Source organism: Salvelinus fontinalis, chromosome 41 (genome assembly GCF_029448725.1).
Source record: "Salvelinus fontinalis isolate EN_2023a chromosome 41, ASM2944872v1, whole genome shotgun sequence".
Taxonomy (NCBI): domain Eukaryota; kingdom Metazoa; phylum Chordata; class Actinopteri; order Salmoniformes; family Salmonidae; genus Salvelinus; species Salvelinus fontinalis.
Window position 1 is genome coordinate 22690378 of NC_074705.1, and position 17041 is coordinate 22707418.

General features: G+C 47.5%; 1 protein-coding gene across 10 annotated transcripts in view; it reads left to right on the top strand.

Annotated features, from left to right (window-relative positions):
* LOC129840754 (guanine nucleotide exchange factor DBS-like) overlaps positions 1-17041 on the top strand; it is a 61799-nt gene that overhangs the window by 26500 nt on the left and 18258 nt on the right. For 8 of the 10 annotated variants that reach the window (XM_055908909.1, XM_055908912.1, XM_055908917.1 and 5 more), the window contains exons 4-6: positions 5012-5102; positions 16617-16736; positions 16847-16963. In XM_055908909.1, coding sequence (XP_055764884.1) covers positions 5012-5102; positions 16617-16736; positions 16847-16963 — 328 coding nt within the window. The remainder of the gene's footprint in view (positions 1-5011; positions 5103-16616; positions 16737-16846; positions 16964-17041) is intronic. The other 2 variants (XM_055908910.1, XM_055908916.1) reach the window with 1 other exon arrangement.

The following is a 17041-nucleotide window of genomic DNA, read 5'->3' on the forward strand; positions in this document are numbered from 1 at the left end:
GTCCTGGTACATGTGGTGTATGTCCTGATACACGTGGTGTATGTCCTGGTACATGTGGTGTATGTCCTGGTACATGAGGTGTATGTCCTGGTACATGAGGTGTATGTCCTGGTACACGAGGTGTATGTCCTGGTACATGTGGTGTATGTCCTGGTACACGAGGTGTATGTCCTGGTACACGAGGTGTATGTCCTGGTACATGAGGTGTATGTCCTGGTACACGAGGTGTATGTCCTGGTACACGTGGTGTATGTCCTGGTACATGAGGTGTATGTCCTGGTACATGTGGTGTATGTCCTGGTACACGTGGTGTATGTCCTGGTACACGAGGTGTATGTCCTGGTACACGAGGTGTATGTCCTGGTACATGAGGTGTATGTCCTGGTACACAAGGTGTATGTCCTGGTACATGAGGTGTATGTCCTGGTACATGAGGTGTATGTCCTGGTACATGAGGTGTATGTCCTGGTACACGTGGTGTATGTCCTGGTACACGTGGTGTATGTCCTGGTACACGAGGTGTATGTCCTGGTACACGAGGTGTATGTCCTGGTACATGTGGTGTATGTCCTGGTACACGAGGTGTATGTCCTGGTACACGAGGTGTATGTCCTGGTACACGAGGTGTATGTCCTGGTACACGTGGTGTATGTCCTGGTACACGTGGTGTATGTCCTGGTACACGTGGTGTATGTCCTGGTACACGAGGTGTATGTCCTGGTACACGAGGTGTAAGTCCTGGTACACGAGGTGTAAGTCCTGGTACACGAGGTGTAAGTCCTGGTACACGAGGTGTAAGTCCTGGTACACGAGGTGTAAGTCCTGGTACATGTGGTGTATGTCCTGGTACACGAGGTGTAAGTCCTGGTACATGTGGTGTATGTCCTGGTACATGTGGTGTATGTCCTGGACGTTATGCTAGTCCTGTTTGTTTCTATACAGGAACTACCTTATTGGCCAGATATCCCACGATATTCTCTATCTCAATAGGAATTCCTGATATTAACAAATGTTGAATAACTAAAAAAAAGTCATAAAATGGATCATATCCTCCCCTCCCCATTAGCTAATGGTGAAACCTTTAACCCCTGACTCCTGGGGGGGGGGGGCTTGGAGAGAGAGCATGACTTGTGTGGAGGACAGGAGGTGGAGGTGTTAATGAAAGAGACTCCCTGTGTATCTAATGGGGTCTGTTAGTTAAAAGACTCCAGGGCTCAGCTGCTATATGGAAGCAGTTTGTCATACAAATGAGTTCTGTAAAGATGTAATTTCAGACTAATTTGAATTGACAAAACAAGAAAAAACACATATATTTCTAAGTAATATAGTATCATATACTATCCATGCGTTACAGCCGGAGGGAACCCATCTGTGTCAAATGCAACCCAAAAAGGCCTGTGGTGTTGATGGTATCCTCAATGAAATGATCAAATATACAGACAACAAATTCCAATTAGCTATACTAAAACTCATTTAACATAATCCTCAGCTCTGGCATCTTCCCCAATATTTGGAATCAAGGACTGATCACCCCAATCCACAAAAGTGGAGACAAATTTGACCCCAATAACTACCGTGGGATATGCGTCAACAGCAACCTTGGGAAAATCCTCTGCATTATCATTAACAGCAGACTCGTACATTTCCTCAGTGAAAACAATGTACTGAGAAAATGTCAAATTGGCTTTTTACCAAATTATCGTACGACAGAACACGTATTCACCCCGCACACCCTAATTGACAAACAAGCAAACAAACCAAAACAAAGGCAACGTCTTCTCATGCTTTGTTGATTTCAAAAAAGCCTTAGACTCAATTTGGCATGAGGGTCTGCTATACAAATTGATGAGAAGCGGTGTTGGGGGAAAAACAGACAACATTGTAAAATCCATGTACACAAAAAACATGTGTGCGGTTAAATAGGCAAAAAACACACACATTTCTTCCCACAGGGCCGTGGGGTGAGACAGAGATGCAGCTTAATCCCCACCCACCCCCAAATTCTGCAGCACCCGGCCTCACCCTACTAGAATCTGAAGTTAAAATGTCTACTGTTTGCTGATCTGGTGCTTCTGTCACCAACCATGGAGGGCCTACAGCAGCACCTAGATCTTCTGCACAGATTCTGTCAGACCTGGAACCTGAAAATAAATCTCAGTAAGACCAAAATAATGGTGTTCCAAAAAAGGTCCAGTTGCCAGGACCACAAATACAAATTCCATCTAGACACCGTTGCCCTAGAGCACACAAAAAACTATACATACCTTGGCCTAAACATCAGCGCCACAGGTAACTTCCACAGAGCTGTGAACGATCTGAGAGACAAGGCAAGAAGGGCATTCTATGTCATCAAAAGGAACATACATTTCAACATACCAATTAGGGTCTGGCTAAAAATACTTGAATCAGTCATAGAGCCCATTGCCCTTTATGGTTGTGAGGTCTGGGGTCCGCTCACCAACCAATACTTCACAAAATGGTACAAACACCAAATTGAGACTCTGCATGCAGAATTCTGCAAAAATATCCTCCGGGTACAACATAGAACACCAAATAATGCATGCAGAGCAGAATTAGGTCGATACCCACTAATTATCAAAATCCAGAAAAGAGATGTTAAATTCAACAACCACCTAAAAGGAAGCGATTCCCAAACCTTCCATAACAAAGCCATCACCTACAGAGAGATGAACCTGGAGAAGAGTCCCCTAAGCAAGCTGGTCCTGGGGCTCTGTTCACAAACACAAACACATCCCACAGATACCCAGGACAGCAACACAATTAGACTCAACCAAATCATGAGAAAACAAAAAGATAATTACTTGACACATTGGAAAGAATTTTTAAAAATCTAAGCAAACTAGAATGCTATTTGGCCCTAAACAGAGAGTACACAGTGGCAGAATACCTGACCACTGTGACTGACCCAAACTTAAGGCAAGCTTTGACTATGTACAGACTCAGTGAGCATAGCCTTGCTATTGAGAAAGGTCACCATAGACAGACCTGGCTCTCAAGAGAAGACAGGCTATGTGCATACTGCCCACAAAATGAGGTGGAAACTGAGCTGCACTTCCTAACCTCCTGCACAATGTATGACCATATTAGAGACACATATTTCCCTCAGATTACACAGATCCACAAAGAATTCAAAAACAAACCCGATTTTGATAAACTCCCATATCTACTGGGTGAAATACCACAGTGTGCCATCACAGCAGTACGATTTGTGACCTGTTGCTACAAGAAAAGGGCAACCAGTGAAGAACAAACACCATTGTAAATTACAACCCATATTTATGTTTATTTATGTTCTCTTTTTTACTTTAACTATTTGCACATCGTTACAACACTGTATATATACATCATATGACATTTGTAATGTCTTTATTCTTTTGAAACATCTGTGAGTGTAATGTTTACTGTTCATTTTTATTGTGTATTTCAATTTTGTATATTATCTACCTCACTTGCTTTGGCAATGTTAACATATGTTTCCCATGCCAATAAAGCCCCTTGAATTGAGAGAGGAGGGGTGCTTTCCTTCTCTATTGTGCTCTCTAGCTTGCTTTCATTTATTCCCTCACTTTCCTTCTCTTTCTCTGTGCCTCTCCCTTTCTCTCTAGCTTACTTACTCACTCTTTCTTTCTTTCTTTCTCTCTCTCTAGCGCGCTCGCCAGACCGAAAGCGTGAGTGACAATAAGGGGGTAGAAAAAGGGAGCTGGAAGAGGAGATATGAAAGAGGGGGAATTGTGGGGGTATAGACGGGGTGTCCTGGGTGTTTAATTACTATGAGTTTATCTATGAATCAGAGTGTTGTATTTAACACTGTGTCCTATAGAGAAACATCCATCATGCTGCCAGTTCAGCCCTATGGACGGTCCTGATTAGTACCACTGGATAAAATCATATCACCGTCCGTTTTATCTCACAAGATGCATGCTCTCTCCTCTTTCTCTCACTTTCTCCTCTCCTTTTTCTCTGTCCTCTCCCTCTCTCTCTTTGTTCATCTCTCTACCTTTATTTCTATAAATCTCTCTCTATCTCTATGGCTTCCTCCTTGTCCTTTACCTCTGTGCTCTCCTCACTGCCAACACACATGCTGCTGAGCAGAGAGGGAGAGAGAGAGAGGAAAGGAGGGGGAGAGAGAGGGATAGAGCCAATGAGACGAGGGGGGGGGGAGCTCTATACCTAAAGCGAGAAGAAAGGTGTGTGTGTGTGTGTGTGTGCACCACTGTCATGGCGGCAATTGAATTAATGACAATTTTGCGGTTCCCTCACCTACCAGCTAAAGGGGGGTGGATCCCATCTCATTCTCCATCAGATGTCCCGCCCCCCTCTGCTCATGAGCCATTCAAACACACTCCCGCCACCGCTGTCCATCACCCGTATGCTGCTCTGTGATAGGCTATGGGGGAGATGCAGGGCTGAGTTGATTGGCTGGTGTAGAGAAGCGGGTAGGCAGAGGAGAGTTGTTCTCGGGGGGGCTTGGCGGTTGGCTCCCGTTCTATCAGAGCTGTAAACAGAACGCTGGTGCTTAACAAACGGGATCTGCAGAGAGGGAAAACCAGAATACCGGAATAACAGAGAAAAGGAATGGGAGAAGGAGATGACATTCTATTGAGGAGGTTTTGGGAATAACATTTGGGAATAACAGATGTATCCTGTCGTGTGACATCAATGGGATTAACCTGAGGAAGAGGCTACATTTTGGTAGATGCACCACCTCACCACCTTACTAGATGCACCACCTCAGCAGCATTGACTCTTTCACATTTCTGTGTGTGTGGTTGTCTCTCTTGTTAAGAGCATCTTCTAATTGACTGAGAGGGATTCACACACAGGGATTGAGCGGGCCGTTCTAATGCCACAGCCTGTGGGTAGCCTGTGATCTTGGAGCAGTCAAGGGTCCTGTCATTAGGAGGATACACACATACACACACCCATGTAACCGTGGTAACATACACACACATCCATGTTGTTGTGGTGACCGTGTCTCGCTCTCCTGCAGTGTGACAGCGTCTGGAGTGGGCTTCATCCTGGTCATCGACCGCCGCCAAGACAGATGGACCGCCGTCAAGGGGACCCTGCTACGCATTGCAGTGAGTAACCCAGTGTGTGTGTGTGTGTGTGTGTGTGTGTGTGTGTGTGTGTGTGTGTGTGTGTGTGTGTGTGTGTACGCCTCATTAACACTGTATGCTGAGGGTGTGTGTGTAATCTGTTGTGTAATCAATTAGAACATGCACGTTAACAGGTGTTAGAGATGTGCTGAGCGACAGGAAACCTTTGTATATCAGAGTAGTGGCACAGTGCAGACTTCGCCGTGAGGTGTCTTGCTGTCTGGTGAAACTAACTAATAGCCTAGTTCTGCAGGAGGGAACTGTATAATTGCACCAAGATGTTGTCTGTATCATGTAGGGTCTCACAGGAGGCATGTATAGGTCTAAAAAGGGCCTTATATGGCCACTTTCATCTTGATTTTCTCATATTGTTTATGATACAAATGTAAAAAGCTTGTTGAACATCCTTCCTCCCAATGAAGTTTCTATGTTAGAATTGCCAGAACGATCTGAGAAAATATTTCGTAATAATCCGTCTTTCTCTCTTTCCTCTCTCTCTCCCTCCCTCTCTCACTCACTGCATGTGGTACAGGCTGTGACAGCTCAACAGCTGTAGCTGGAGGGGATAGGGTGATTGAGTAGGGAGGGGATAGGGTGATTGAGTAGGGAGGGGATAGGGTGATTGAGTAGGGAGGGGATAGGGTGATTGAGTAGGGAGGGGAGAGAGTGATTAAGTAGGGAGGGGAGAGAGTGATTGAGTAGGGAGGGGAGAGAGTGATTGAGTAGGGAGGGGAGAGAGTGATTGACTAGGGAGGGGAGAGAGTGATTGAGTAGGGAGGGGAGAGAGTGATTTGACTAGGGAGGGGATATGGTGAATTGACTAGGGAGGGGATTGGGGGATTTGACTAGGGAGGGGATAGGGTGAATTGATTAGGGAGGGGGTAGGGTGATTTAACTAGGGAGGGGATAGGGTGATTGGACTAGGGAGGGGATTGGGGGATTTGACTAGGGAGGGGACAGGGTGAATTGACTAGGGAGGGGACAGGGTGATTGGACTAGGGAGGGGATTGGGGGATTTGACTAGGGAGGGGACAGGGTGAATTGACTAGGGAGGGGACAGGGTGAATTGACTAGGGAGGTGATAGGGTGATTTGACTAGGGAGGTGATAGGGTGATTTGACTAGGGAGGGGATTGGGGGATTTGACTAGGGAGGGGGTAGGGTGATTTGACTAGGGAGGGGATAGGGTGATTTGACTAGGGAGGGGATAGGGTGATTTGAGTAGGGAGGGGATAGGGTGATTTGACTAGGGAGGGGACAGGGTGATTGACTAGGGAGGGGATAGGGTGATTTGACTAGGGAGGGGATAGGGTGATTTGACTAGGGAGGGGATAGGGTGATTTGAGTAGGGAGGGGATAGGGTGATTTGACTAGGGAGGGGATAGGGTGATTTGACTAGGGAGGGGATTGGGGGATTTGACTAGGGAGGGGGTAGGGTGATTTGACTAGGGAGGGGATAGGGTGATTTGACTAGGGAGGGGATAGGGTGATTTGAGTAGGGAGGGGATAGGGTGATTTGACTAGGGAGGGGACAGGGTGATTGACTAGGGAGGGGATAGGGTGATTTGACTAGGGAGGGGATAGGGTGATTTGACTAGGGAGGGGATAGGGTGATTGACTAGGGAGGGGGTAGGGTGATTTGACTAGGGAGGGGATAGGGTGATTTGAGTAGGGAGGGGATAGGGTGATTTGACTAGGGAGGGGACAGGGTGATTGACTAGGGAGGGGATAGGGTGATTTGACTAGGGAGGGGATAGGGTGATTTGACTAGGGAGGGGATAGGGTGATTGACTAGGGAGGGGGTAGGGTGATTTGACTAGGGAGGGGGTAGGGTTAATTGACTAGGGAGGGGGTAGGGTGAATTGACTAGGGAGGGGGTAGGGTGAATTGACTAGGGAGGGGGTAGGGTGATTTGACTAGGGAGGGGATAGGGTGATTGACTAGGGAGGGGAAAGGGTGATTTAACTAGGGAGGGGACAGGGTGAATTGACTAGGGAGGGGATTGGGGGATTTGACTAGGGAGGGGATAGGGTGATTGGACTAGGGAGGGGATTGGGGGATTTGACTAGGGAGGGGACAGGGTGAATTGACTAGGGAGGGGATTGGGGGATTTGACTAGGGAGGGGATAGGGTGAATTGACTAGGGAGGGGATTGGGGGATTTGACTAGGGAGGGGATAGGGTGATTTGACTAGGGAGGGGATTGGGGGATTTGACTAGGGAGGGGATAGGGTGAATTGACTAGGGAGAGGGTAGGGTGATTTGACTAGGGAGGGGATAGGGTTAATTGACTAGGGAGGGGATAGGGTAATTGACTAGGGAGGGGGTAGGGTGAATTGACTAGGGAGGGGGTAGGGTGAATTGACTAGGGAGGGGGAAGGGTGATTTGACTAGGGAGGGGATAGGGTGATTGAGTAGGGAGGGGATAGGGTGATTTGACTAGGGAGGGGATAGGGTTAATTGACTAGGGAGGGGAAAGGATGATTTGACTAGGGAGGGGGTAGGGTGATTTGACTAGGGAGGGGATAGGGTGATTGACTAGGGAGGGGGTAGGGTGATTTGACTAGGGAGGGGACAGGGTGAATTGACTAGGGAGGGGGTAGGGTGATTTGACTAGGGAGGGGATAGGGTTAATTGACTAGGGAGGGGGTAGGGTGAATTGACTAGGGAGGGGGTAGGGTTAATTGACTAGGGAGGGGAAAGGATGATTTGACTAGGGAGGGGATAGGGTGATTTGACGAGGGAGGGGATAGAGTGATTTGACTAGGGAGGGGATAGGGTGATTTGACGAGGGAGGGGATAGAGTGATTTGACGAGGGAGGGGATAGGGTGATTTGACGAGGGAGGGGATAGGGTGATTTGACTAGGGAGGGGATAGGGTGATTTGACTAGGGAGGGGATAGGGTTAATTGACTAGGGAGGGGATAGGGTTAATTGACTAGGGAGGGGAAAGGATGATTTGACTAGGGAGGGGGTAGGGTGATTTGACTAGGGAGGGGATAGGGTGATTGACTAGGGAGGGGATAGGGTGATTGACTAGGGAGGGGGTAGGGTGATTTGACTAGGGAGGGGATAGGGTTAATTGACTAGGGAGGGGAAAGGATGATTTGACTAGGGAGGGGGTAGGGTGATTTGACTAGGGAGGGGATAGGGTGATTGACTAGGGAGGGGATAGGGTGATTGACTAGGGAGGGGGTAGGGTGATTTGACTAGGGAGGGGACAGGGTGAATTGACTAGGGAGGGGAAAGGGTGATTGACTAGGGAGGGGGTAGGGTGATTTGACTAGGGAGGGGACAGGGTGAATTGACTAGGGAGGGGACAGGGTGATTTGACTAGGGAGGGGAAAGGGTGATTTGACTAGGGAGGGGATAGGGTGATTTGACTAGGGAGGGGGTAGGGTGATTTGACTAGGGAGGGGGTAGGGTGATTTGACTAGGGAGGGGGTAGGGTGATTTGACTAGGGAGGGGATAGGGTGATAGACTAGGGAGGGGGTAGGGTGATTTGACTAGGGAGGGGGTAGGGTGATTTAACTAGGGAGGGGATAGGGTGATTTAACTAGGGAGGGGATAGGGTGATTGGACTAGGGAGGGGATTGGGGGATTTGACTAGGGAGGGGACAGGGTGAATTGACTAGGGAGGGGATAGGGTGATTTGACTAGGGAGGGGATTGGGGGATTTGACTAGGGAGGGGTAGGGTGATTTGACTAGGGAGGGGATAGGGTAATTTACTAGGGAGGGGGTAGGGTGAATTGACTAGGGAGGGGGTAGGGTGAATTGACTAGGGAGGGGGTAGGGTGATTTGACTAGGGAGGGGATAGGGTGATTGAGTAGGGAGGGGGTAGGGTGATTTGACTAGGGAGGGGATAGGGTGATTTGACTAGGGAGGGGGTAGGGTGATTTGACTAGGGAGGGGATAGGGTGATTTGACTAGGGAGGGGGTAGGGTGATTTGACTAGGGAGGGGATAGGGTGATTGACTAGGGAGGGGGTAGGGTGATTTGACTAGGGAGGGGATAGGGTGATTTGACGAGGGAGGGGATAGGGTGATTTGACTAGGGAGGGGATAGGGTTAATTGACTAGGGAGGGGATAGGGTGATTTGACTAGGGAGGGGATAGGGTGATTGACTAGGGAGGGGATAGGGTGATTGACTAGGGAGGGGGTAGGGTGATTTGACTAGGGAGGGGATAGGGTTAATTGACTAGGGAGGGGAAAGGATGATTTGACTAGGGAGGGGGTAGGGTGATTTGACTAGGGAGGGGGTAGGGTGATTTGACTAGGGAGGGGATAGGGTGATTGACTAGGGAGGGGATAGGGTGATTGACTAGGGAGGGGATAGGGTGATTTGACTAGGGAGGGGACAGGGTGAATTGACTAGGGAGGGGAAAGGGTGATTGACTAGGGAGGGGGTAGGGTGATTTGACTAGGGAGGGGGTAGGGTGATTTGACTAGGGAGGGGATAGGGTGATTGACTAGGGAGGGGATAGGGTGATTGACTAGGGAGGGGATAGGGTGATTTGACTAGGGAGGGGGTAGGGTGATTTGACTAGGGAGGGGACAGGGTGAATTGACTAGGGAGGGGAAAGGGTGATTGACTAGGGAGGGGGTAGGGTGATTTGACTAGGGAGGGGACAGGGTGAATTGACTAGGGAGGGGACAGGGTGATTTGACTAGGGAGGGGAAAGGGTGATTTGACTAGGGAGGGGATAGGGTGATTTGACTAGGGAGGGGATAGGGTGATTGGACTAGGGAGGGGATTGGGGGATTTGACTAGGGAGGGGACAGGGTGAATTGACTAGGGAGGGGATAGGGTGATTTGACTAGGTAGGGGATTGGGGGATTTGACTAGGGAGGGGGTAGGGTGATTTGACTAGGGAGGGGATAGGGTAATTTACTAGGGAGGGGGTAGGGTGAATTGACTAGGGAGGGGGTAGGGTGAATTGACTAGGGAGGGGGAAGGGTGATTTGACTAGGGAGGGGATAGGGTGATTGAGTAGGGAGGGGGTAGGGTGATTTGACTAGGGAGGGGATAGGGTTAATTGACTAGGGAGGGGAAAGGATGATTTGACTAGGGAGGGGGTAAGGTGATTTGACTAGGGAGGGGATAGGGTGATTGACTAGGGAGGGGGTAGGGTGATTTGACTAGGGAGGTGATAGGGTGATTTGACTAGGGAGGGGATAGGGTGATTTAACTAGGGAGGGGATAGGGTGATTGGACTAGGGAGGGGATTGGGGGATTTGACTAGGGAGGGGACAGGGTGAATTGACTAGGGAGGGGATAGGGTGATTTGACTAGGGAGGGGATTGGGGGATTTGACTAGGGAGGGGGTAGGGTGATTTGACTAGGGAGGGGATAGGGTAATTTACTAGGGAGGGGGTAGGGTGAATTGACTAGGGAGGGGGTAGGGTGAATTGACTAGGGAGGGGGTAGGGTGAATTGACTAGGGAGGGGGAAGGGTGATTTGACTAGGGAGGGGATAGGGTGATTGAGTAGGGAGGGGGTAGGGTGATTTGACTAGGGAGGGGATAGGGTTAATTGACTAGGGAGGGGAAAGGATGATTTGACTAGGGAGGGGGTAGGGTGATTTGACTAGGGAGGGGATAGGGTGATTGACTAGGGAGGGGGTAGGGTGATTTGACTAGGGAGGGGACAGGGTGAATTGACTAGGGAGGGGATAGGGTGATTGACTAGGGAGGGGATAGGGTTAATTGACTAGGGAGGGGGTAGGGTGAATTGACTAGGGAGGTGATAGGGTGATTTGACTAGGGAGGTGATAGGGTGATTGGACTAGGGAGGGGATATGGTGATTTGACTAGGGAGGGGATAGGGTGATTTGACTAGGGAGGGGATAGGGTGATTTGACTAGGGAGGGGATAGGGTTAATTGACTAGGGAGGGGATAGGGTGATTTGACTAGGGAGGGGACAGGGTGAATTGACTAGGGAGGGGATAGGGTGATTTGACTAGGGAGGTGATAGGGTGATTTGACTAGGGAGGGGACAGGGTGATTTGACTAGGGAGGGGATAGGGTGATTTGACTAGGGAGGGGATAGGGTGATTTGAGTAAGGCTGATGAACATGAAACACCCACAATGAGTTCTAGGAATCACCATCATAATAACTTGATACAGGCTTCACATCTAAGTGTTTTTTATAATGTTGGTAATAAATGCAGAGTTATGAAACAGACAAACAAAACAGAAATATTACTTTTCTATAAATATAACATTGACAAATGTTAACCTTTTAGCTCACCCATCTCCCATCAGCAAACCATGTCTCCATCATTCTCCTTATATGGGCCTGTCAGCCCCCCAGTAATAATTGGCTGTTCCAACCCATTGGGTCTGTCCATGTGACAAGGGAGGGGAGGAGGCTGGTGTTGAGCTGTTAACATTGCTGAGGTAGGACAGTCGTCCTCTGTAAGCCTCTGTTAAGTGTGTGTGTGTTCATTGATTTCCCTACAGTGATAGTAGTGTGTAAACAGGCTGGGGAAACCTGCTGATTAGTAGAGTACAGTATCAGTGTGGTGGCTCCAAGGGCAAACACACACACACACACACACACACACACACACACACACACACACACACACACACACACACACACACACACACACACACACACACACACACACACTCAAGCATGCAGTGTCTGTGATTTTGATTGTGATTGTGATTACCAGTATGATTTGTGACTGTGTCCCTGTGGGCCTGCAGTGTGAGGAGCAGAGGGTTGGTGTCATTACTCACCCCTAGGCACTGCACTGCATGGTACTGAAGCGGGGGGGGTAGAGGGGCTGGGCTATGGAGAGGAGGAGGAGGGAGGCAGGGGGAGAGAGAGGGGCTGGGCTATGGAGAGGAGGAGGAGGGAGGCAGGGGGAGAGAGAGGGGCTGGGCTATGGAGAGGCGGAGGGAGGCAGGGGGAGAGAGAGGGGCTGGGCTATGGAGAGGAGGAGGGAGGGAGGGAGTCAGGCGGGAGGTAGAGGGGCTGGGCTATGGAGAGGAAGAGAGAGGCAGGGGGAGGTAGAGGGGCATGGCTATGGAGAGGAGGAGGGGGCGTAGAGGGAGAGGGGCTGGGCTATGGAGAAGAGGAGGGGGGGGGGCATGTGAGAGAGATGGAACCCGCTAGGGAGATGAGCAGCATGGGGAAGAGATTGTGGTATCAGGCTACTCAGCTGGGTGTGATGGGGGAGAGATAGTGGTATCAGGCTACTCAGCTGGGTGTGATGGGGAGAGATAGTGGTGTCAGGCTACTCAGTTGGGTGTGATGGGGTAGAGATAGCGGTGTCAGGCTACTCAGCTGGGTGTGATGGGGTAGAGATAGCGGTGTCAGGCTACTCAGCTGGGTGTGGTGTGGGAGAGATAGCGGTGTCAGGCTACTCAGCTGGGTGTGATGGGGTAGAGATAGCGGTGTCAGGCTACTCAGCTGGGTGTGGTGTGGGAGAGATAGCGGTGTCAGGCTACTCAGCTGGGTGTGATGGGGTAGAGATAGTGATATCAGTCTACTCAGCTGGGTGTGATGGGGTAGAGATAGTGATATCAGTCTACTCAGCTGGGTGTGGTGTGGGAGAGATAGCGGTGTCCAGCTACTCAGCTGAGTGTGATGGGGAGCGATAGTGGTGTCAGGCTACTCAGCTGAGTGTGATGGGGAAGATACTTACTGTAGATAGGATATATTGGTCTGTGTGTGCTTGTGTATGTATCTGTTTGTAGGGGCTTCCTAGTGAAAGGACGGGGTGTGTGTGATGGCATATCTCGTGATTGTGTTTGTTATACTGTAGGCTGGAGGCCATGCATCTTCCTCTGTAGCAGACATATGTCAAGGTTATCCTGATCAGTGTTCTGTCTATATGGTTCTCCCTACAGAACGACATTGGAGATCGAAAAACATGTTCAGAATAAATGACCAAATCAGCTGTTCCACCGTAACAGCTAGCTGATGTGTGGTTTGAGTGTTCTGTTACAACATGGCCACCACCTATCATCTAAGTGGGTGCTGCTACACGTTAGCGGTGGATGGGGTGAGTTCCCTACCGACAGACCCCAGTGAAAATCCTTATTCTAATATGTGTTCCATTATTACTTCCTACAGTATATCATATACTGTGTAGCTGGGTTTAACATGAGCTTTCATTGGATATACCGGACTACGTGGAATGGTATTGTTATGGAAATCACAGTTTGAAGGTCAAGAAGCAGCCCCTCGTTCCATGTTCTCATTAAATGTTTTTTTAACGTCCGCCCGCCCGCTGTTAAAGTGCTTTTAGGATTTTAGTGTCAGCAAACCTCAAGCTCTCCAAAAATATTGATGGGTTACTGTGATAGAAAAGGGCCATATTATATGCAAATAGGGTTCAAATCTGCTGAGATGAGGAGCCTAATAACAGTCAAGCTCCAATCACAGCAGGCTTGCTCCAGTCCCATACAGCCATCAGTCCCAAACAGATCAAGTCATTTGTTTGAGTGTCACGTCATGTACAGGATAGACAGTTTGACCGTGCGCTGGATTATTGATTAGGAGATAAATAATGAGAGTGAGGGAATGAAGATGAACACGTTTTATCTCTCAGGATCTCTTCATTGATTTTGCGGTGGTAGTTCAGTAATACATTCAGATTTGAGTGACCTTGCCTGACACCTGAAGACACGTGTTAGCTCCCCGAGCAAATGCCTAGGTCTTTAGCTCAGTGGGCTAAAGCAGTCTTGAGATCCAGGTTTGAAACCTGGTCATTGACACATTTTTTTCAGTGAGAAAGAGCAGTCCTTTATTTACTAGATGCAATTAATTAATAAAAAATAGACTGGCTGTGTGACAGACGTGGAAACCTTCGCTGTGTAGAACCTCATCTCTTTCTCCCAAGGAGTGCAGTTTCCATGGCAACGTGGTCTTGCAGGGTTGGTGAGCAGCTGTGTGTGGATGTAGTGGGCTAGTCTCTGGGAAGCAGCCGTTTGGCAATATGAGATGACATCGTACTGCTGAAATAGAGCCTTATGCTGCTAATTGGAATTGTGATTTGCAGAGGTTTTACTGTGGTTTTAAACCTCCACGTATTTATTTGAACAGTTAGGCAAAAACTTTTAATTTGTCTCTATACTCCAGCATTTTGAATTTGAGATCAAATGTTTAATATGAGGCGACAGTACAGAATGTCACCTTTTATTTGAGGGTATTTTCATACATACAGTGCCTTCAGAAAGTATTCATACCCCTTGACTTATGCAACATTTTGTTGTTACAGCCTGAATTCAAAACGGATTAAGTCCTGTTTTTTTCTCACCCACCTACACGCAATACCCCATAATGACAAAGTGAGAATGGGTTTTTAGACAATTTTGCACATTTCTTGAAAATGAAATACATAAATATCTCATTTACAGAAGTATTCACACCCCTAAGTGAATACTTTGTAGAATAACTTTTTGACGGCGATTACATCTTGTTTCTGGATTTGGGGTGAGATAAATTCAGGCTGTAACACAACAAAATGTGGAATAAGTCAAGGGGTATAAATATTTCCTGAAGGCACTGTTTTACCGTTTAAAAATTGAAGTCCCCCAATTTGAAGGTGTCATAAGTAGTTCAAAATGTAGTATTTGGTCCCATATTCCTAGCACGCAATGACTACATCAAGTTTGAGGCACAATAAACTTGGATGCATTTGCAGTTTGTTTTGTCTGTGTTTCAGATTGTTGTGCCCAATAGAAATTAATGGTAAATAACGTATTGTCATTTTTTGGTCACTTTTACTGTAAATAAGAATAGAATATGTTTCTGAACACTTCTACGTTAATGAGATCATGCCACCAAAACATGCTTACCACTCACCATTACCAATAACAGGGGAGGTTAGCATTTTTGGGGGGGTATAATTTTATGCCTATAAACCCCACCAAAATAAACTGCAAATGCACTTTTATCTTCACTGTCCAGGTAAATACATAGGGGAGTGTATATAACTGTATGTATAGTGTGTGTGTGTGTGTGTGTATATATGACTCTGGCTCCTCCAATCAGACAATAGGCTATATTCAGGCTGTCAGTTGCTGTGTGGATTCTGGGTTTTCTGGCGAAATCTCTTCTCAGTATTTTCAACCCAAAGAATTCAATAAAAGTATCTGTTATAAAACAAGAGAGAGATGCACCTGTTTTATAACATGCACTAGATATTTTTGGCTGCACCTCCAGTGATGTTAGTTGAAGCGTTATCTCCCCCCCCAGCGTTATCTTCCCCCCCCCCCCCCCTCCACTCCTCCAGGGATCAGTGTTCTGTCCACTCAGCCTGTTATATATGTCAGCTGTAGCCAGCAGCAGCGGAGTGTTGTGATGCTACATCACTGTGGGTATGTTGGTTCTACTGTGGGTAGTGTTGTTTGTGTGCCCTAGGCTGAGAAAGGTTGTCCTACTCTAGCTAGACCCCCCTGTAGAGCAGAGTAATTCACAACTCCTGTTACAACAAGCCACTAACAACCTGGCTTACAGTGCCTTCAGAAAGTATTCACACTTCTCGACTTTTTCCACATGTTGTTGTGTTACAGCCTGAATTTAAAATTGATTACATTTATATTTTGTGTCACTGGCCTACACACAATACCCCATAATGTCAAAATGGAATTATGTTTTTAGAAATATTTACAAATCCATTAAAAATAAAAAGCTGAAATGTCTTGAGTCAGTAAGTATTCAACCCCTTTGCTACGGCATGGCTAAATAACTTCAGGAGTAAAACTGTGCGTAATAAGTCACATTATAAGTTGCATGAACTCACTGTGTGTGTAATAATAGTGTTTACCATAATTGACTACCTCATAACATTTTCTGTAAGGTCCCTCAGTCGAGCAGTGAATTTCCAACACAGATTCAACCACAAAGACCAGGGAGGTTTCCAATGCCTCGCAAAGAAGGGCACCTATTGGTAGATGACTAAAAATGGACAAAGCAGACATTTAAATATCCCTTTGAGCATGGTGAAGTTATTAATTACACTTTGGATGGTGTATCAATACACCCAGTCACTAACACAGTTGCCGGAGAGGAAGGAAACCGCTCAGGGATTTCACCATGAGGCCAATGGTGACTTTAAAACAGTTACAGAGTATAATGGCTGTGATAGGAGAAAACTGAGGATGGATCAACAACATTTACTAACCTAAATGACAGAGTGAAAAGAAGGAAGCCTGTACAGAATAGAAATATTCCAAAACATGTATCCTGTTTGCATTAAGGCACTAAAGTAAAACTGCAAAAAATGTGGCAAAGAAATTAACTTTGTCCTGAATACAAAGCGTTATGTTTGGGGAAAATCCAACAGAAAACTGACTACCACTGTTCATATTTTCAACCATGGTGGTGGCTGCATCATGTTATTGGTATGCTTGTCATCGGCAAGGACTAGGGAGTTTTGTAGGATAAAAAGAAGTCCATAAGACTTCTGAAAGTTTATCCCCCATCAACAACAACAATAACAACACAAAGTAATGAATGTGTGTGTTCCACAGGGCTCATTCCCAGTGAATTTACAGCTGGTTCTGGTCTTGCGGCCCTCCACCTTATTCCAGCGGACGCTCTCCGACATCTTCTTCAAGTTCAACAGGGATGAGTTCAAGATGAAGGTGCCGGTATGTTTTGTTATATGCATGTGCACGTGCTCGTCTGATGTGAGGACGTTAGTGGACGTTTGTATGCGTCTCATACGTAGGTTAATGTGTGTTGACTCCCTATGTCTCAGGTGGTGATGCTGAGCTCTGTGACGGAGCTCCATGCCTACATCGACCGGACGCAGCTGCCCCAGGAGCTGGGAGGAACCCAGGATTACTGCCATGAGACCTGGATCTCACACCGCACCGTGAGTACCCTACTACCACACCCTTAACACCAGACCCCTGACTAAATACATAGGGCCCAATCCTAACCTGATATCTGC